This window comes from Adiantum capillus-veneris, chromosome 15 (assembly GCF_014529385.1).
Source record: "Adiantum capillus-veneris isolate H3 chromosome 15, ASM1452938v2, whole genome shotgun sequence".
Classification (NCBI taxonomy): domain Eukaryota; kingdom Viridiplantae; phylum Streptophyta; class Polypodiopsida; order Polypodiales; family Pteridaceae; genus Adiantum; species Adiantum capillus-veneris.
This window is the reverse complement of record NC_140945.1, coordinates 38,090,530-38,112,488: the sequence shown is the minus strand read 5'-3', so window position 1 is coordinate 38,112,488 and position 21,959 is coordinate 38,090,530. Positions and strand designations below refer to the sequence as shown.

The following is a 21,959-nucleotide window of genomic DNA, read 5'->3' as shown; positions in this document are numbered from 1 at the left end:
TCAACTTCAAACTTTCAGAGAGGAAGGAAGATGCTTCTACTGTGGCGAGAAAGGACATATGAAACCGGATTGCCTCCTAAAGCAGCAACGGCAAGAACAAGCCTCTACGAGGCAAGAGAAAGCAAGGAAGGAACCCGCACCACCAAGCTCGAACTCAATTCCAGATGTTCAAGGAAACACAGAAACGGAGAAAGGGAAGCGTCAACTTCTGAAGGGCTGGGGGTCTTTGAACAACCAGCGAGTACTGATTCTTTATGATCCAGGATCCACGGATAACTTCATCTCCCTAGATACTGCCGAACGCTTGTGCCTCACACCGGCTCAGCTTGGCACACCGGTTACATCCAGATCGGCATTCGAGGGGTTGACAACCAATGCAACTCCCGTGCAAGGACAGCTCAATCTTCGGATTGGCGAGTACAAGGACCGCGAATCATTTTTGATGGCACCCATCGAGGGATGTGATATCATCTTGGGTATGCCATGGCACTTCCACATGACACCTATTCCCGATTATGCGGAAAAGACCCTCACTTTTGATCATGGGGGTAAGAAAATAAAGATTCATGCTGATGTAGGAGATTGGCAGTTCCCAATTGTAAGCCATATCTCCATTAAGAAAGAAATGAAGAAGTGTGTTTCTGCTTACTTGATTTTTGCACGTGAGAAGGATAAAACTAGTAGGGACTCTCTCTCTAGTCTGGAAATTAAGCGTCTTCAATTTATTGAAAAGTACAAAGATTGTTTCACGGAAACACTTCCTGATGAACTCCCTCCGGTACGCCCGGAAGATCACCGCATAGATCTCATACCGGGTAGCTCGCCTCCCAATCAACCCCCTTATCGGGTGAGTCTTGCTCAGCAAGAGGAAATTCTGAAGCAAGTCAACGAGCTTCTAGAGAAAGGGTTAGTACGGCCCAGTGCTTCACCCTACTGCTCTCCAGTTTTACTGGTGCAGAAGAAAGATGGCACGTTTCGAATGTGCATAGACTATAGGTCTTTAAACAAGATCACGATCAAGAATCGCTTTCCGATCCCTCGGATTGATGATATACTTGATAAGTTGCAGGGTGCAAGTGTCTTTAGTCGCATAGACTTAACGAGTGGGTATCATCAGATACGGATCGCCCCTGAGGATGTCCATAAGACTGCTTTCCGCACAACCTTTGGACTATATGAATTTTTGGTAATGCCTTTCGGCTTGACCAATGCTCCTGCGACGTTCAATCGCATGATGGACCGCATTTTCAGCCCGTATCGAGTTTTTACGGGAGTATTCTTTGACGACATACTCATCTTCTCTAAGTCAGAAGAGGAACATCGGAAGCACTTGGACTTAGTGTTTCAAGAATTGCGAAAGCATGAGTTGCATGTGAATGCAAAGAAGAGCGAGTTCTTCCTCTCAGAGATACACTATCTCGGCCATATAGTCTCTCACAATCAAGTGAGTATGGATCCTGCCAAGATCCGAGTGGTAGAAGAATGGCATATTCCCACTACAGTACATGATGTACATAGCTTCCTGGGATTATGTTCGTATTATCGAAGATTTGTCCGAGGATTTGCTCATGTAGCAGGACCACTTCATGATTTGACAAAGAAGAAGATTCCGCTCACATGGGGATCGAGACAACAAGGAGCTTTTGATCGACTCAAGTACTTGCTAAGCCATGGACCTATTTTGATAGTGCCTGACTTAAGGAAACCATTTGAGGTTCACTGCGATGCTTCAGGCGATTGCATCGGAGCAGTGTTAAACCAAGAAGGCCATGCAGTGGCCTACGAAAGCAGACGGCTTAAGGATGCAGAGTTGCATGCATCAATCTACGAAAAGGAACTCACGGCTGTGATTCACGCCTTATCCAACTGGAAGCACTATCTTCTAGGAGCGGATTTTGTGATCAAGACTGATCACCAGAGTTTGCGGTATTTTCTTACGCAAAGGAAACTATCTGAGAAGCAGATGAGATGGGCAAACTTTTTGTCTATGTTTCACTTCCAGATCCTTCACACGGCTGGGAGTAAGAATGTGGTCGCGGACGCATTGTCTAGGCGGCCAAGGGTGAACGCTATCACTTTGGTGTATCACCAAGAATTAGAAGCACTACACGATTTGTATCCAAATGACCCAGACTTCTCCACCATTTGGGGAAAGCTACATCGTGGAGAGAATGAGTTTCCCTATTCCATTCGGGACGGTTATCTCTACCACCTTCAGGCCATATGTGTGGCGGAACCATTAAGAAAGAAGATCATGGATGAAGCACACGCTTCGCCTTACGCGGGTCATCGGGGTATTCTCCCTACGACCTTAGCAATGGAAAGATATTTCTTTTGGCCTAGCCTTAAAGCAGACATTGATAAATATGTCAAGGAATGCTTGGTTTGCCAAAAAGTGAAGTATGATCGGCATAAGACGCCTGGGTTGCTACAACCATTACCTGTGCCTAATGAACCTTGGGAAAGTATTGCCATGGACTTTATCATGGACCTCCCTAGAACTCAGACTGGAAATGACGCGATCTGGACCATTGTGGACAGGTTTAGCAAGCAAGTACACTTTATACCAGTCAAGAAAACAATCAAAGCAGATCATATGGCTAGGGTCTTTCTGGCACAGATCTTTAAGCATCATGGAATGCCTAAGTCTATTGTGAGTGATCAAGATCCTCGCATGACAGGAAATTTTTGGCGTGCCTTGATGGATAATCTTGGTGCGAAGCTGAATTTTCATCTACCTACCATCCTCAAACGGACGGGCAAAGTGAGATAGCCAATTCCACAGTATTGGATATGTTAAAAGCTTATGTGTCAGACCGGCAATCTGACTGGGAGAAATATTTGCCTCTTGTCGAGTATGCGTATAACAATACCATACACTCATCGACGGGGAAAGCACCTTTTGAAATTCTCTATGGTAAGCCTTTGCTTCCACCGATCCTTTTAACTAAGGATAAGATCTTTGTAGCAGATGAATTTGTCAGGGATTTGGACACAGTCTACGGGCAAGTTAGGAGAGTTATTCTACGCTCTCAGGAAAAGCATAAGAAAGCTGCAGACAAGCACAGGAGGAATCTAGACTTAACAGTCGGACAGTTAGTCTTACTCAAGTTTGAGAAGGCAAGACTTAAGAAACCAACGTCTCATAAGGGTAAGGTGGTAAAACTTTCTACCCGTTATTATGGGCCGTTTAAGATCACCTCCCGATTAGAGCTACCACCTAATTAGAAGATCCATAATGCTTTCCATGTCAATTTACTCCGGCCGTATGTGGGACCGCCTCCGAGCCAGCCTAGTGCTGAGGAACCTCCTGAGGTTGAGGAAACAGAAGAAATACTCCAACCGGAGCAGATAGTAAGTCATCAGGAGCGGCCTCTCAAATCCGGAAAGATAACACGGAAGTATTTGGTTAAGTTGAAGAACTATTCGAATCTAGATGCTCAGTGGATGACGCAAGAGGAATAGCAGCTTATCCCGAGATACTGGAGGTATATGTCCAAGCACTACAGTTGAGGTCAACTGTTTAGAAGCCAGAGGGATGTTGCTAATTGGACTATTTTCTTATTTTTAAAGATTAATCTCTTTTTTAGGATATTTTATTGTGTGCACTAAGAACTGTTAAAAGATTGTAGCTACAGGAACTGCCATCAAGAACGGACAACTCTGATGTGTCATTTGATGGGTGACGGTAAGCATCGCGAAGGAGTTTCCGTAAGTTCGGTGGAAAGGGCCGGGTTACGAGTGCCCCTGATGCGTCACATGATGGGTGACGGGTGCATCAGTAAGGGGGCATCCCGTAGGCTAAGGAGGAAATCCGAACTGAGTAAGAAAATACGCGTAAGAACGCAAGCACAAGAATAAAGATGGGTTCAATGAAGCTTTTTACGAAAAGCGGGAACATTCGCGGGAGGGCAGATGTTTTCCCGTGAGGAGTCTGTGTCTGCATTGCATCTGTGCCGTGTCCTGCACCCGGGGACGCCTGGAATGTGTTCGTGTAGCATTGTTTTCACTAACTGAGTGAGTTTTTAAAGTTTGAACAGGTTCACACTTTATTTTATAAAGTGGCCGGTCACTTAAAAAGGTTCACACTTTATTTTATAAAGTGGCCGGTCACTTTTAAGTGACCAGCCCTTTTATTAATAAAATAAAGCAAGGCTCTCAAAAACCAGCGCTAATAGGTTACGCAGGCTGAAAATCAACGATCTCTCTCTCTCTGCTCTCTCTAGAAAGCGCAGATTCAGCGATCTTTCTCTCTCCTCTCTCTAGGGCACCAGGGTTCCGCTTTTTCGGCCTCTATTCCCGCCGGGTGCCAGGCCCTATAAAGTAGCAGCCAGCATTCAGTTTTTGGACACGCCGGAAGCAGCAGAAGAAGCCAGCGCTGGGATTCTGGAGCAGAGGTTGGCGACGTAAATTGAGAGTGTTCGTGTGACGACTGAGTGCGGAGGTCGCTTTTCCAAGCAAGGAGCGACAGGTATAAGGTGTTGATACACATTGAGAATTGTTGCTTTGTGTGGTTTGTTTTGCAGGAATCTCCCGTCTTACGGGAAAGCCCCTCACGAGAAGTACGGCTTCACGCCTAAGTCCCTTACGGGAAAGTACGGCTTCGCGCCTAAGCCCCTTACGGGAAGGAACGGCCTTGTGCTCAAGCCCTTTACGGGAAAGCACGACCTTCGGGTCTAAGATTACAGAACGGAGGGGTTTCCTCGGGTTCTCGTGCTTGTATAAGAATTCTCCCTGAATAAAGAATACTCTTGACGGGGGGGACCAGCCCATCTTCTGGTCCCCAATACTGTGTCGATCTTCTCCCTTCTCTCACCTTTGCAAAGTCTTTTATTTTTTTCAGATTTCTAAGTGCTCATGTACGCTCCCGTTTTGTGACAGCACTGAATCCGTATGTACATTTGATGTGCTAGCTCCATCATTACCCCTCCTTTGAGCACGTTGAGTTGGGGCATACGTAGGCTGTAACCCAAAGGCCTCGAGGTAAAGTTGCAATACATTTGGTGACTCCAAAAGTTCACACTCTTCCATCCACTTTGCATCCATAGGTGGATAGTTCTTGAACATCACCAAATAGCGTCTTACAACCTGTCCTTTAACTTTTCTTTCCTTATGTGCCAAAATCTGCTCAGGTACCAAGATCTCATCAAGTTCCTCAACTTCTGGATGATCTTCATCTGGCACATCACCCACAAAGGGTCTTAGTGAACTCACGTGAAATGCATTAGGAATCTTCCAAGTGTCAGGCAATTTCAGCCTACACGCAACATTGATGATCTTCTCAAGTACTTGAAAAGGCCCATAGTAATGCATGTTGAGCTTCGGAAACAACCTTTCCTTGCCCTTCATCTTCTTTAACCTTGCCTTTTCAAACCGTAAGAGTACCCAATCACAAGGTGAAAACAACAATTCACGACGGTGACAATCAACAGCCCTTTTCTGCTTTGCCTGAGTCGTCTCCAAGGCAAGTTTGATCTTCTTATACATTTGATCCATGTTTTCTACATATTGATCTGTCTCTAAAAATTTGTCCTTTGTGTGCAAAATGGGAAGAACCTTTTAGCCACCCTCAACAATCTCAAAAGGTGCCTTGCCTGTTGACGAATGCACCGTATTGTTGTACGCATACTCAAGCATGGGTAGATATTGTTCCCACTTGCACTTATTATCTACCACATAACAATTCAGCAAATCTAAGACAATAGAATTAGTCTCTTCTGACTGCCCATCAGTCTGTGGATGAAATGAGGATGAAAACTTGAACGTGGTGCCATGTTTTTGAACAAGCCTCTCCAAAAAAGGCTTGTCATACAAGGGTCACGATCACTGACAATAGATTGTGGCATACCGTGGTACTTGAAAACATTGTACATAAACAATCGTGCCATCTGGTCAGATTTTATCTTCTTCCTGACAGGAATAACATGGGCCTGCTTGCTGAACCTACCAATAATGGTCCATATACCATCATTCCCTGTCGGCATTCTTGGAAGATCAAAGATAAAATCCATAGCAATGCTTTCCCATGGCTTATCTAGAATAGGCAGTCACTGTAATAACCCTGGTGCCTTTCGTGAGAGTGCGCGTGTGCGGAAGCGTGAGAGAGAGAGAGAGAGAGAGAGAGAGAGAGAGAGAGAGAGAGAGAGAACACAAACGCTAGGTGTGGGGAGGAGGGGGCAATCAGTCCCCCACTGACTACCAGAGTTGAAGACCCGTACAATGTAATGTCAGACTATGATATGTGTACCCCCCGTGGTCCCATATATATGAGTGCCCAAGGTGGGCGTCCAACTCAAGTGGGCGGCCGGCCTTAAACTCGTGCAGCCGGACAAGGTACAACCTAGACTATGGGTGGCCAGCCCGGAGACACTAGCCATACAAGGAAGTGCCCTAGACCTATGTGAAGCAACAGAGTGGTGTAAATCTAACACCCCCTCTCTAACACCTGATGTTGAACAAAGCCCATGAAGCCAAAGATGTGAGGCAAATGATGAAGATGTCTGCTACCATGTCCACTGAAGGACACTCCATTAGTGTAGCAGCAGTTTGGGGTGTCACCACCTCTGAGCGATCTCCATGGTAAAGTGCCGTCACAAGCAGTGTAGCAAACTGTTGTACTCGCCGATACAGCGTGAAGATATTGCATGAAGGTCCTGACCTAACAAGATCTCTGGTGTCTGTAGTCAAACCGTCTGGAGAAAATGGAGAAGCTCAGGAACCCTCATGAGAACGACCGGAAGCCTGCTAATGCATGAACCTGTAACGCAGTGTAGCCAGGTGGCTAAGCCGTGTAAAACTCCAGGAGGCCAGATATAGAAATCTACGCCATAAACATCCTCCTAAACAAGGAAAGCCAAACTAAGCAGTTTGCACTGTAGAAGCTACCGTAAGCCGCATCAGTCACAGAGAGACCGCACGGACCACCACCACATGGTGTCCTGCCAATAGGTAGGGTAATCCAAGATGAGGGGAAAGCCAGACGCAACAGTCTGCGCTGGGAAGGGCCTCTTCGAAGAGGTGTGTCACTGGTCAGACCAAGCTGTCTGCACCGTAATCATCTTGTATGAAGAAGGAAAGCCAGATTGAGAAGTCTGCGCTATGAAGATCCTCTGAGAAGAGGAAAGGCCAGACTAATCTTTCTGCGCCGTCTTCCCTGTATGTTCTGCCTCCAATCCTCCGGTGTCAACCAAAACAGAATCCGCGCCAACGCCACCAAACCGCAACTCGGTGTGACTCTCAATGTGAATGAGCTGGGAGTGGCGTACTACCCAAGTCCGGGGATAAGTCTGTTGTAAGGTTACGGAGGGTGAGTGTAAGCAACTCTGAAGGTAGCAATCCAAATGATCAGGAGTGTAGAAGAGCAACTGCACTACCATCCAAGCCAAGCTCCGGGTGACTCCGGATGTAGTCGCGGGATGCCTGATCTCGTGGGTAAACTCTCGAAGAGAGTCCAAAGCACTGAAGTCCCACTCCAGTCTGTAGATCCAAGCAATGAACCTGTCCAAGAAGAGATCCAAGATCCTCTCCCTAAGTCCATGTAGATACTCCTGGTAAGCAAGTGATATGACGTGTCAAGATCAAGTGGTAAGTGTTTGTCCACCCAAGATGGTGGTATCTTCTCCGAAAATGTCGGAATCCCATATACCATGAGCATGGCCATATCTCATGTAAACTCCTCAGATGAAAGGTGTGTCCATAGCAAAGCACAAGTCACCACCCCCTCTGGAGTGCGCAACTGCCGAATGATGGCTGGAATGAATGGATCTCCCAAGGATCGATGGACAAGATCTCAAGTCGCCGAAGAAGGTACCGTCTCCAATGCTGTAGCAAACCAAGATAACCGCTCAAAGATCTCCCAAGGATCGATGGACAAGATCTCAAGTCGCCGAAGAAGGTACCGTCTCCAATGCTGTAGCAGTCCAAGATAACCACTGGATGGTGTCATGACAAGCAAGGGAGTGAACAACCGCACAAGAGGCAACAGCCTACTGTCCGCCCAAAAAACGCTGCAAAGGGGGCTGAAAACGTTGTTGTAACAGAGAATTCAGAGTGCCTGTACACCACCGATCGGTACGGGAGCGTCCCAGAGGTTGCGGGTGATAGATCCTCGCACTTCTCAACCATCGGAGGGCTGAAAACAGAGAAAAAACAGCAAGTAAATAATGCCAGAAAAGTGCCAATTTCGTGTAGATACCTGACCAAGAGTGTAGATCTGCAAGTGCCAGGCAGTGTAGGCCTCTCCCGTAGGTGCCAAAGCTCAGCGTTTTGCTTAAAACGCAGCAGCTAAACTGTTGCAACTACTCAAAACCGCAGCAAGGTCCAAAAAACACAAGCTGTCCCAAAAACGCAGATCTGGGCAAAAAAATGCAGGGCAGATCTGGTGCTGATTTGGTGCGATCTTGTTGCAGGGAGGGGCGCCAAGGGTAGGAGATGCAGATCTTTGCTTGCAATTGCAAAACGGCCAGCAGCATGCAAATACGCTAGGTCAGGTGAAAAACACTAGGCAACTTGGTGATGTTCCCGCGACGGAAAGTTGCAGAGATGCTAGCGCTAGCTTACAATAGAGAGATCGTTGGCTGATCTGGTCCGTTGAGAGGAGAGCCTGATGCAAAAGCGCCCTCGACGCTGGCGACTGATACCATATGAGTGCGCGTGTGCAGGAGAGAGAGAGAGAGAGAGAGAGAGAGAGAGAGAGAGAGAGAGAGAGAGAGAGAGAGAGAGAGAGAGAGAGAAGAAGAAGAAGAAGAGGATTTTAACGTCGTAGGAAACTATCCCAAGAGACCTTAAAGATCTGTCCGACGAGAGTTGAACTTGAGAGAGAGAGAGAGAGAGAGAGAGAGAGAGAGAGAGAGAGAGAGAGAGAACACAAATGCTAGGTGTGGGGAAGAGGGGGCGATCAGCCCCCCACTGACTACTAGAGCAGAAGACCCGTACAATGTAATGTCAGAATAGAATGTGTACCCCCCCTAGCCCCATATATATGAGTGCCCAAGGTGGGCGCCCAGCTCAAGTGGCAGTCGGTCCCAAACTCGTGCGGCTGGACAAGGTACAACCTAGACTATGGGTGGCCAGCCCGGAGACACTAGCCATATAAGAAAGTGCCCTAGACCTGTGTGAAGCAACAGAGTGGTGTAAATCTAACACCTTTTGCCTGTCAAACTTGACCTTTTGGCAAATCACGCATGCTCGCACAAAGGCATCCACATCTCTCCTCAAAGTAGGCCAATAAAAGAATGTCTCCAACACTTTTACTGTCGCATCTATACCACGATGCCCTACATACGGTGGGACATGGCTTTCTACCATAACTTTATGTGGCAGTGGCCTAGTGACACATAACCTGCCATGCATCATCTTAAAACCATCCTTGAGGAGGTAGTGCCCATCTTGCAACAGTTCAAAGATCCTTGCAAAATCTTCATCAATAGCATATTGTTCCTTCATGTCATCAAGCTCATGATGATAAGAAATTGACACAGCTGAAATTTGTGGCTTTCTTGATAACGCATCAGCCACAACATTCTTCTTGCCTTCCACATGCAAGATTTGAAAGTGGAACATAGAGAGAATGTTTGCCCATCACATGTGCTTTTCGGATAACTTTGACTGCGTCAAGAAGTATCGCAAGGTATGATGATCTGTCCAGACAACAAAATCAGACCTAACAGGTAGTGCTTCCAACTAGAAAGTGCATGAATCATGACCAGTAGCTCTTTCTCATAGATTTGCATCATCTTTTTGTCCCTTGCAAGATTCCGCCCTCGTAAGCTATTACCCGACCATCTTGCATTAACACTGCCCCAATACTAATGCCACACGTGTCACACTGGACCACAAATGACTTCCTGAGGTCTGGTAAGACAATTATTGGATCCAAAGTCATCTTTTCCTCTAAGAGATTAGAGGTTGAAATCTCTTTTTGTGTCCACTTGAACGTGACCTCTTTCTTTTGCAAAGCATGTAGGGGTGAAGCAATCTCGGCAAAGTTCCTGATAAACCTTCTGTAGTAAGAGCATAAGCCCAAGAAGCTATGTAGATCATGCACAGTCTTCAAATCTGGCCATGTCCTAATTGCTTCAACCTTGGCTAGATCCATTCGGGCACCATCCTTTGACACTATGTGGCCAAGAAAGTGAATCTCTTCCAAGAAGAACTCACTTTTCTTAGGATTGACAAGCAACCTGTGACTGCGTAGCTCTTCGAACACAACAGTCAAGTGACGCCTATGCTCCTCTTCATTCTTTAAGTAGACTATCATGTCGTCAAAGAATGTGTCGACAAACTTTTGATGTGGGCGGAAAATCTCATCCATCATCCTCTTGAACGTACCAGGAGCATTTGTAAGACCGAACGGCATCACTAAGAACTCATACAAACCAGTCTTGTGCACATCCTCTGGCCTGATACGAATCTGATGGTACCCACTCTTAAGGTCTATCCAGCTGAAAATTGCAGCACCCTCTAGTCTGTCAAGAATATCATCAATCCTTGGAATAGGAAACCTATTTTTGATGGTATTCTTATTCAACGCACGATAATCAATACACATGCGCCAAGAGCCATCCTTTGCACTAGAAGCACTGGGGAGCAAAAGGGTGAAGAACTAGGTTGAATCAGCCCTTTCTCTAGGAGCTCCTCTACTTGGCCCATAATCTCTTTCTGTTGAGCCGCACTAACCCTGTAGGGAGGCCTATTTGGTGGGCTACAACCCGGCACCAAATCTATTGCATGATCCTCAGGCCTCTCTGGCAGAACCGAGACGGTAATGGGTCAGTAAAGCAATCATTAAACTCTCGCAAATACTGACCTTCCTTTTTCTAACACAGATAAATTTGACTGACAATTATCTGAAACATCACGTGCAAAAATCAAGTACGCAGAAAGATGATTCTTAATTACAGAAGTGATAGCCAAAGCAGATATAATAGAAATGGACTCCCTTTAAAGCTTTACATCAAGGATGTGAGTTTTGCCCCTATGTTGAAGGGTGATCTTTTTGTTGAAGACATCTAGTATACATGGCATCCACGGGATTTCCTCCAGCACTCCATTTAGACTGAACATCCACGGGATTCCCAACAGCGCATCGCACCCTTCCAATGGCATGATATAAAATTCCTCTGTGTCCACATGGATATGCAGACGCAGCTTTCCAATCATAGGCGTAACACACTCTGAGTGACCAGGACATGCCAACCCTGCCTCTGCTGTGTACCCCATCTCTTCAGCTTTCATGCCCAGCCTGATGGCCAACTTTTGTGAGATAAAGTTTGCTTTAGCACCTGGATCAAAAGAAGATAAGTGTTGTCTTGTCTCTGACTTTACCCCACGCTCTACATAACTCACTGGCATCTGAACTTGGCATATCACCCACCATATCTGGCACTAGAACTGCCGTGGGTTAGGGCTTCTTGCCTTTCCTGTCTTCTTTATCATCCAAATCAGTTGGTCGTCTTCTTTGTGGACAATCTGTAGCAAAGTGACTAGGCTGCTCGCATATGAAACGTTTCTTCTCAGCCATTAAAGCCTTCTTCTCTTCGAACGACTTGCGCATAAAAGGATTCCTTTTCTTTTTCTTGGACTGTCCTTCGAACGTCTCGGCTGAGTCCTTGTCTTTGTTTGCCTTTGCTAACCCCTGGGACGCTTCAGGAGACACGTTTACAACGGGCTTCTTTGCTGAATTTTTCTTTTGTTGACCCCCTTTCAGGTTGCCTGGAAACCCATTGTCCTCTCCCTTCAACAAGGCAAGACTAGTGTTAGCACCTTCCATAAGCTGAGTGATGGTAGCCACTCTCTTCTTTGTACGGTAATCTCGAAGCCCTTTAAGCAGTCCACAACAATACTTTTCAATCTTCTCTGTCAGTGGCACAAACCTGTAGGAGGTTACTGAGGGTAACGCTTTACAAAACCTCCGATTGTACTCCTGTAGGCTCTTGCAAGTAGCCACAGTGAGTTGGTGCCTAACATAGGCTTCAAATTCATTTGACAGCCACGCAGATGCAAACATTTGCTTGAAGTATACCCATGTGGCGGGTATTGCACCACCTTCTTTGTATGCAATCGGCTTTTCTAGTGCTCCCAATTGTCATAGGGAATTGTCTGCAACATGGGCGATGTAATAGGGATCATCAACGTGGCTTGGCCATTGACATTTTGCGTCACTGATGCCATATGTGGCTGCTGGTCGAAAAAACCAGCCATGCCAAAACTGCCATGTGGCACCCCAAACTGGCCCTGGTTGCACTGAAACCCTTGCTGCATGCCAATATTCCTGGTTGCACTGAAACCCTTGCTACATGCCAATATTTCCATACATGGGGTTTGGCATCATGCCTTGCATACCCCCAACATTGTTCCTGGCATATATTGCTGGTTTCCAGGCGCATAACCAGCCATGCTCTGAAACACTGATCCATCCCCAAAATACCCAGGATGTACCGTGGGTGGTGGAAAAACCTATTGTATAGCATGGAAACTGGTTCCCTGTCCATTTAATGCAACATGCGGACTCTGAAAGGTGGCTAGCTAAACTTGTAACGCCTGTGGAATAGGCGTCCTAACCACCTGTTCGTGGACAAAAGGAACTTGTCTTGGAGCCCCACGTGACTCTGCAACATGTGAGTGCTCCCCGCCCTGCTAGGATGCACAAGGGACCTGGGCTTGAGCCTCAACAGGCTCTGTTGCACATGAGACAGTTGCCTTCTCTACTGTGGCACTGGCGGCGCTTGCAGATATTCCATAAACGTGGGATTTTGCACCAACCGAGAGAACACATTCACAACAACAACCAATTCTGTCCTAAAACAATCCTCGCATATACCCTTGACCTTGTGGAGCATTCAAATCAACAAAAGGTACAGACAAGGGTGGCCGTGAACTCTTGCCAACCTCGAACATCGGAGGAATAGCATGTCTGTCCTGTGAAGAGCAACCCTCTTCCTTGGCGTCGTTTGTCCTATCATCCATAGTGTAATTCCAAGTTCCTGTGCTCTATCTTCATCGCAAACCAACCAAGGCTCACTCTTTAAGGAAAAAGTGATTCTGTCCCGGCGACGGAACCATGAAAAACCGACCCGTAGGGCGGTCGACTTTAGCTTTCACCAATTCTTTACTTGATAAACTTTACTTGACTTTACAACACAGAGGAAAACTTCACGAATAAACCTGTGACTGGAATTAACACTTTTCACAAACCACGGCTTGGTAGCTAGAGCGCTCTCGGGCAGACAGTGACACCCTGTAGGCCCCAAAGACTGGCGCCCCTTTTGGTATTTCTTTATTTTTATAAAACTTGGGAGATAACCTGTAAGTCCTACGAGCTGTCCCCCTTTTACCGGGCTGAAAATGGCCTACTCTAGCCCAATATCGGTAGCATAACCGCAATAGGAGGCTTCACAGGCAAAATCCCCATGCCAAAGGTGACTTCCCAACGCATACGAACACTTTCCGAAACCTGGCGAGAATCTGCAGTACGCTGAATTCTCTATGCTCTGCCTTGAAAATGCACCAGATCGCCTATACAGTGATCCCAATGCTTCTCGGAAGCTCCTGGAGTATTAGGGATCAATTAGGGTCAAAACTTTAAACCTGCAAAAATACACAGCAGGCTGTATTTTACTGTTTTGGGCTCCGTTTCGTGTGCCGGTCGCATCCGTAGCAAGCCCTCAAGCTCCCGCACCTATAGGACTACTTGCCCTTTGAATCGGACGAGATTTCTTGCATGAAAACTCTCTGAATTCACCTATACCTGCGGGGGATTAGAAATTAGCTAATCCAGTACATGTGTAAGAGGCTCTTGCCTCGGCAATCGCGCATGAACCCACACAACTGTACATACAGATGAAAAGCCCTTGAGCGGGGCATCACCTTTCTGTATTCATAGGGGGAGAGATGCACGAGAGCAGAATCATCACGCTACATAAGACAAGGAAGAAGGCAAGCTTTCCATTAAAGTTGTGATCACCTGCACCCACTACTCACACACACTGTGGATCCCTTATGAGCCAAAAATCAGCCTCTTCTCTCAATTTGGGCGCCCCCTCTTCTTGCAAATCTGGCAATTCGATATGGAGCCGCCATGTGTCCACTTTGCCTCTTTTGAGTTAAATTCATAGTATCACCGACTTATTAAGTGCAGCGAGGGGCTAAAGACTTTGAACTGAGCCTAGACACCCTTTTACTGCTCGGATTTCACTGCCGACTAGTCCGACCATCTCTTGGCGACCTGCCCTTCCCGACAGCGGGTCAAACTCTCAACCGTTCATCGTTTCACACCAGCCACACAATGTCCGGCCATTTGTGACTTCAAAAAGAGGGTCCCAAAAATTAAAGAAAAATTGTAACAGACTTAGACACTCCAAGTCAAGAATCAATCACAACAGCACCAAATAACCACTTCAAACAATTCACAGATCACAATAGATTTGCACTTGCCCGGCGGAGTTCCGTGCCTAGAGATATTGGCCCCAAAGACTGGCGCCCCTTTCGGTATTTCTTTTTGTATTAATCAGTTCAAAGTACAAAAGAGTGGGTCGGGATTCACTCTCAGACTCTGCGTCCAGATGCTCTGAGAAGTGAATGCCCAAACCACTTATTTAAAGTTACAAGGGATGCCCAAAAGCAGAGCCCCAAAAGCTTCTAAATCAAAAGCTAAAAACTTCTCTCTCTCAAACCCTCTGTGGGCTTTTTTTTTAAATAAAGCAATTGGACTCTCTCTCTCTCTTTCTCTGCCCAATTGCGTAGCCCAAAAAGCAACTTTTGCAGCGCAAAATCTGCCGCAATTTCAGGGATTTCTGTACCCTTGCCCACGTGGCAGATTTTTAGGGTTTCAGCCAATTAGGGTTTCAGCCAGCAGTTAGGGTTTCCGGCAGAAATTAGGGTTTCTATTGTCGGTAACCACGTCATCACTTTGTGACAAAAATCAAGGGGAAAAAACAACAACTAAGGTTAGTGGTTGCCACAACCTCATGAAAGAACACCATTCTGCAAAACATGGTTAGAAAAAGATATAACAAGAGTCCCATTTTGCTTGAGAGCTCTCCAATTCTCTTTCGACCAGGCCAGAAATTACGATGACATAAAGCGATCCTTTAGCTTCATTTGGAAGTCAACCCAACTGTAAAACAGAGGTTCACCATTCGTGGCATGCTCAAGGTGCACGGCCATATGTGCCTCTTGCAAGGCTTGAAACCAATTAATGGCATCTCTCGACAAATACATGGCAACTGTCAAAATTTTATGTTACTGCTTTTCATGTACTAGCGAAGTACGCGTTAGATTGATGCAACCAAGAACAAATCACAGATGCATCCATCTTGGCATCATACCTACTGAACGTCAACTTTTTAGTGACTGGATTGTTGGAGTCCTCATCTCTACCTTGTCTATGTGATGTCTCCACGGCTTCTTTGGGTGGGTCCGCCTGTGAGGTGAGGACTTGGTAGACTAACTCTTGCATGCGTAGGTTTCTTTGCGCCTCATGCCCTAGCTCCATATGTCACGAGGACGTGGCAGTTATTAACCATGTCACAGAGATGTGGCAGCTGCTAACCTTGGTTGTTGGTTTCTTTCCAATGGGGTTTATTTTATTTGTTTTGAGACCCTCTTTTTGAAGTAACAACCGGTCGGACATTGTATGGCCAGTGTGAACGGTAGTTTCACCCGCAGACGGGAAGTGGTCGGCACTGGAATTCGTATGGTAAGAGGATGTCTAGGCTCAGAGCAAGATCATATAGGTTCCCCCGTCGCACTTAGCAAGTTGGTGGATACTAGGAAGTAAACTCAATTAAGGCGTAAAGTCAAGGTGGGACTACCAACAAAAAGTATCCGACAGCTGGGCCACATTGCACTTTTGGATGCGGTCCCAATGAGGATAGATGGTCAGAAGACCAGTGGGAGCCCAACGGAAGCATCTCCTAAAATTTAGGGAACTGCTATTTTGGGCCGCGAAATGTGTTCATGTCATTACCTCCGGTATGACTAGGGGAACATTTTACAACTCTGCCGTGAAGTCAACTGACGCGTCGGTTGGGATATTTTTAAGCGGCGAACCCGAAACGGAAAAATGCTTGTAAATGCGCCAAGTGTCACATTTTCATGCACTTGCCTCTTCCAGAAAAATGGGCGCTGAATTTTTAAGCTGGGAAGGCCTCATTTCAGCATTTGTCACAGGTTAAGAGCTATGGAGTGCTTCCTTTCCCTCTCATGTACAGTGTGGTGCTAGGAGTGATGCCCTACACACTACACACTGCTCTCTCTCTCCCCTACGTGCAGTTATGTGATGCCCCACAAGAGGGCTCCTCATTTGACTCATGTACAGTTGTGTGGGTTCATGCTTTCGTGCTGAGGCAAGAGCCTCCTTGAGCAGGAACAGGGGTAGCTAGCTGCTACTCCAAAGCAGGCACTGGTGAGGGTCATAACCTCACCATACAGGTGCAAAATCAGCGCTGTGTATGCGCTGTAATTTGACTGTTTTTCAGCCATACGGACGCCAGGACACTTGGGAATCGTGCCCCACTGGCAGAGGACAATAAGGGGACTGTTTGGGGCTGAAAACAGGGCAAAAACCAGTAAATACAGCGTGCTGAATTTACTGTTTTTGGGCAGGAATCAGAGGGTATATGCCAGTGCAAGTGAGTTCTAGCAGGGGAATTGGTTTCGCGCAAGTTTTGGGGCTGTTATGCTGCCGAAATTTGGCCAAATCAAATGGTATCTAGGTGGATACACATGAAGGATTCCCAGGACCTTACCTTGTAATTTACCCTCCTAAAGAATAAAGAAATACCGAAAGGGGCGCCAATTTTGGGGCCTACAGGTTGTCGGTGTCTGCTCGGAGCATTCTAGCTTTCGAGCTGTGTGTATTCAAGTGTTAATTCCCGTCGCAGGTTCTCTTTGCAAAGTGCTCTATGTGTGTGTTTAAAGTAAAGAATATCGGGTGAAAGCCAACGCCTACCGCCCTACGGGCCGGTTTCACCATAGCTACCCTCTTTTCTTCAGCAGCTATACGTAGAGCTCTGCGTTCCCGTTCCCGCTCTAGCTCCATAGCTACGTTCGTTTCTTTGGCAACTATACAATGAGCATTGCGTTCCCGTTCATGCTCTAGCTCCATAGGTACCCTCTTTTCTTCGGTAACTATATGATGAGCTTCGCGTTTCCTTTCTAGAGCCATTCTTTCCCTTATGGTTGCGACCCGTTGAGCTTCCCTTTCCCTTTCAAGTTCAGCCCGTTGAGTCTCTTGCTGTAGCATCATCTCCACCATTGATTTCAACAAAGCCTCCATTGAGTTTGGTGCAATCTGTGGCATAGATAGGAATGGAAGAGGATTCCGAAATGGTGATCCCGATCTTCTCCAATTCCACGCTCATCACCTTCAAGCAAAGTATCCATTCTGCTTCTGGTGATGACCATGCACTAAGTACTGAGGTACTTGGGGTTCCTGGATACTTGGTGTATTTGGGTTCTTGGGGTACTTGAGGTTCTTGGTGTTGTCCCACTTTTATTGGGCTGAAAATGGCCTACTCTAGCCCAATTTCGGTAACATAACAACTGTAGAAGGCTTCACAGACAATTTTCCCATGCCATAGGTAACTTTTCCGGAGCATTAGAGCACTTTTCTAAACCTGGCAAGAAATTACAGCACGCTGAATTCTCTATTTTCGGCCTCTCAAATGCACCAGAAAACACCTGTATGGCGATACCCTAGCTTCCCCGAAGCTCCTGGACTGTTAGGCAACAAAAACGGCCAAAACCATAACCTGCAAAAATACACAGCAGGTTGTATTCCCCTGTTTTGGGCTCCATTTCGCGTGCCAATCGCATCTGTAGCAAGCACTTGAGTTGCGGTACCTTTACAAGAGGCTCTTGCCTCTGCAATCGCACATAAACCCACACAATTGTGCATACAGATGAGTAGCCCTTGAGTTAGGCATCACGTTTCTGTATTCAAAAGGGGAAAGAGGTGCACGACAGCGGAATCAACGTGTTGCATAGAACAGAGGAAAAGGCAAGCTTTCCATTAAAGTTAAACCTGCACCCACTACTCACACATACTCTGTAGGCACTTCACAATGAAGAAGAAGGCAGCCAAAATCAGCCTTTTCTCTCAAAATTGGGCACCCCTAACTGATGTGGCCTTGCAGATCGCTCATGGGTCGCCAAGTGTCCAGTTTGCCTCATTTGAGTTAATTTCCTAGTACCCACCAACTTAAATAGTGTCGCATGGGGCCTAAATGACTTTGAGCTGAGCCTAGCCAACCTTTTACTACTCAAATTTCAGTGTCGATTGGCCTGACCAACTCGTGGTGACCTGGCCTTCACTATTGAGGGTGCAAATTTCGTTCATCGGCCCTCACACACTGGCCATACAATGTCCAATCATTTGTGACTTCAAAAAGAGGGTCCCAAAAATCTAATAAAAAATCAAGGGAAAGAAACCAACGACTAAGATTAGTTACTAGATCCTTGGTATTGTGTGCAATATGCGTTTATAGGCTTTTCTCTTACCCAAGCTCAACTCCCTCTTGCGGGTGCATCCCTTGGCCGCCTTGCGCTCACACCAAGGTTGCTTTTTCTCACCTCACGTTGATTAGCCTACTGCAATGTGCAGGCTCCGCTATCGATGAGTGGAAAAGAGGAACGAGGGGAGGCTAGACAAGCCCTTATCTTTTGGGTTACCACCCACTCTTCAAAAACACAAATTACAAAGATTGCCACGCCCAAGTGATCTTGGGTTACGAGCAATCTTAAACAAGCAAAAAAAATTAATGTGGTCCTTTACATTCTTTTTCTCAAGTGATCTTACCGAACACCACTAAAGAGCTTTGTACCTATGTACTGTGCAGCAGAGTGAGTTATGGTGAGTTGACAGCGAAAGTGATTTATGGTGATAACTCAAGATGAATGCTCGGTGCGTACTCAAGGTTCCTTTTACTTCATGAGAGAAATGTGCAATAGACTAGAGATAAGAGAGAGAGAGAGAGAGAGAGAGAGAGAGAGAGAGAGAGAGAGAGATGTGAGTGAAGGTTCTGTGAGTGATAAAGAGAGAGAATACTAACACCATATGGGATCCCAAACCCCCCTCCAAGGGTCCCCCCTCTCTGTCGCTAGAGAGGTATTTGCTTTAGATTGCACAAATGTTGATACAATGGATCTAGATGCTGAGGTGCTGATGGGATCTTGCGGTAGATACTTGGATTTGCGAGGCCGAGGGCTAAAAAATGAAGACGCCTCATCGGAACTGTCAAAATGCTTCCGATGTGTCACAAAGTGATGACGTGGCATGGCCTAAGGGATGGAATCTGGATAGAAAAGGGGCCAGGACCCTAGTGAAGGTAAAAGTTTGACCAACTTATGGATCTCAGCCGAGAGGCCCAATTTTTTAGAAAACTTTTTTATGAGTTGTTCCAACTTATGGCACCATGGCCGAGAACCCTTTTTTATATAAAGTTGGACCCAAATAGCGCAGCAGCTGATAATGTGGCAGGCTGTACAAACGGCCCGCATTTTGCGACGTGATTTGTGCTGACGGCAGGTAACATGGCAATGTTTACAGACAACCCATGGGGCGCTAGATTTTGGGGTGCCAGATGCTTTGTAATAATAGATAAGGGGTGTCAGTCTTTGGGGCCAGTATCTCTCGACGCGGAACTCCGTCGTGCTGTGTCGTCTCTTTCTCTTAGTTTTGTTCAGTTCTTTCAGTTTCTCTCACGCGTGTTGCGCTAGATCTTTGGCTTGGGGTGTCCAAGTCTATTACAGAGTTCTCTACTCAGATGCACTAGCCCTAAGTCAGGTGCCCCACATGGTACTTCTTTTATATTAACAAGTCGCTAAGTACAGTTGTCAGGTACTCACTCTACGACTGTGCAACCATGCATTGATCTACCATAGTGGCTCCCTAGGCCTCACTTAAAAAGGCACGAGGGCCAAAAGCAAATCTGCTAAAAACAGGCGCCCCCCCAAGAGCTCAGACGACGTAAAAGTCAATTGCTTTCAATAACTCTAGCCGAAAATCAGTTAGCAGCCATATTACCACGTTAGCACTCGTAAGACGCAATATGAATTACAAAGCGTTTTACAACCATAAATCTAGTGCAATTTGCGGTGGGATTTTTGGGCTCGCTCTCTAGTCAACGATTTAGATTTTTTATCTTCATGAGGAAATTGCTATGAGCACATGTTGAGTCACTTGTCTTTCACACAATGCAGATTATGCCTTGATGTTTACGAGAGAGCAGACTCAGAATCTACAAAGGCGGCTATGTTTACTCTCATTGGCATGAGGCTAGACTATCATAGCAGAGATGTCTTCTATTGAGAGCAATAATACCTTTTAACTTATTCCACATCCATATCATAAGAAGGTAAGTGGTGAGAAAAAAATTTCAAAGTCAAGTTGCAAGTGACAACACTCTAGACAGGTCTAAAGCTGGTCTTGTTGCTTGAGGTTTGATGCTGCTTGGAAACCCAGTTTCGCTGGAAACCAAATACTCAAGTGGGGAAAGCTTCTCCACCATGCAAAAGCACCTGTCGTTCTTGCAGGACAGTACTGCAGCTTCAATTAGTTAGAATGGACATCATCTTGATGCAATGGTGGGAGGTGTCATTTGTCAGTGATGAAAAATCAACCTGATGTCGATGCACAATTCCAGGGTGATATGATTTGCCGTTATCGTAATGTAGGGGCATTTTGAAACATTTAAAAGAAAATCTGGGCATGCCTTTGTCTAAGAATCATGCCCTGCAAAATCCATTTTTAAGCATAGCATCAAAATGTGTCGCTTGTGTGTGTGTGTGTGTGTGTGTGTGTGTGTGTGTGAGAGAGAGAGAGAGAGAGAGAGAGAGAGAGGACATTCATGATGGGTTTGTGACATGGGCGCTGGGTGCAGTTTGCAGCATCACATCAACATCGACTACATTTGGACTGAGCTGCTACATACTCTTCGCAGCCAGTGGGATACGTCATTGGGCTCCTCCAAGGCGGTGGAGCAGCATAGATACTCTTTTCTTAGGACATGGGGAGATCTTCAGTCCTTTTTCATTTTGGATCATGGCCACATCACATGGCATTATGCACCCCCTCAGAGGTTTATTCTGCACTCATCGTACAAAGTATTCATAGACACAACGTGTATTTCTCGTCTTGTACGTCCTCAGGATGATCAGAGGACGATAGGCAATTGAGCATCTCGAGAGGCCTTTGGTACACAGTAGACAGCCAATCCCCCCCCGCCCCCCACCCACACACACACACAGAGAGAGAGAGAGAGAGAGAGAGAGAGAGAGAGAGAGAGAGAGAGAGAGAGAGACCTGTGGGACTTTGACAATCGAGGAAGCTGCTACGATGGCATATCCAAGCACCTGAGAGAAGAGAGGAAGGAGACAGGTTTGAGAGGGCAACTGAAAGTCCCGTAGTGAGGCAACGAAGCAGGTGAAGTTCATGCCCAACAATTCCAGCTCCATTTTCGACGTTGCACGCAACTGAAGGTTCGGCCTCAGTAAGTACTCGAGTCTCGACCGCTATTGTGATCGGGACGTTATTTTAAAAACAGTTTTTTTTTTTTTAAAAAGGGAAAATTACCAAAATACTCCTCTGATTTCTGGAAATTCCCAAAATACCCCTCAAATTTCAAATATTACCAAAATACCCTTGTATCTATTTTGATTGGATTGTCTAATCTTTATTCTTTTTCAACAATTAAGATCCGTTTTTGAGTGCTTAGCATGTAATTTGTCACAAATTACTCCGCAAAAAAGGGCAATTAAGTTTAAAAATAATGAAGAAATTCATCTCCAAAGCTACGTAACAGACCCAAATTCTAGTTTTAGCATCTTGTATTGATAGACAATCAGTCTTCTTATGAAAAGCTAGAATTTTTTTTGTCTTTCAAGAAATTTAATCTCACAACTAGGCGTATTTTGGGAATTTTGGAAAAATTGAAGGGAATTTTGGGAATTTGTGACAA

At 46.0% G+C, this 21,959-nt stretch overlaps 1 protein-coding gene across 2 annotated transcripts in view; it reads right to left on the bottom strand.

Moving 5' to 3' along the window:
* Positions 1 to 21,505, bottom strand: part of LOC147440536 (mannose-P-dolichol utilization defect 1 protein homolog 2-like) — a 31,060-nt gene extending 9,555 nt beyond the window's left edge. Inside the window, exon 1 of one of the 2 annotated variants that reach the window (XM_086530254.1) lies at positions 21,304 to 21,505. In XM_086530254.1, the coding sequence (XP_086386380.1) occupies positions 21,304 to 21,456 (153 nt within the window). In that variant the 5' untranslated portion in view covers positions 21,457 to 21,505. The remainder of the gene's footprint in view (positions 1 to 21,303) is intronic. The other variant, XM_086530255.1, reaches the window with a different exon arrangement.
* Between the last annotated feature and the right edge of the window lie 454 nt (positions 21,506 to 21,959).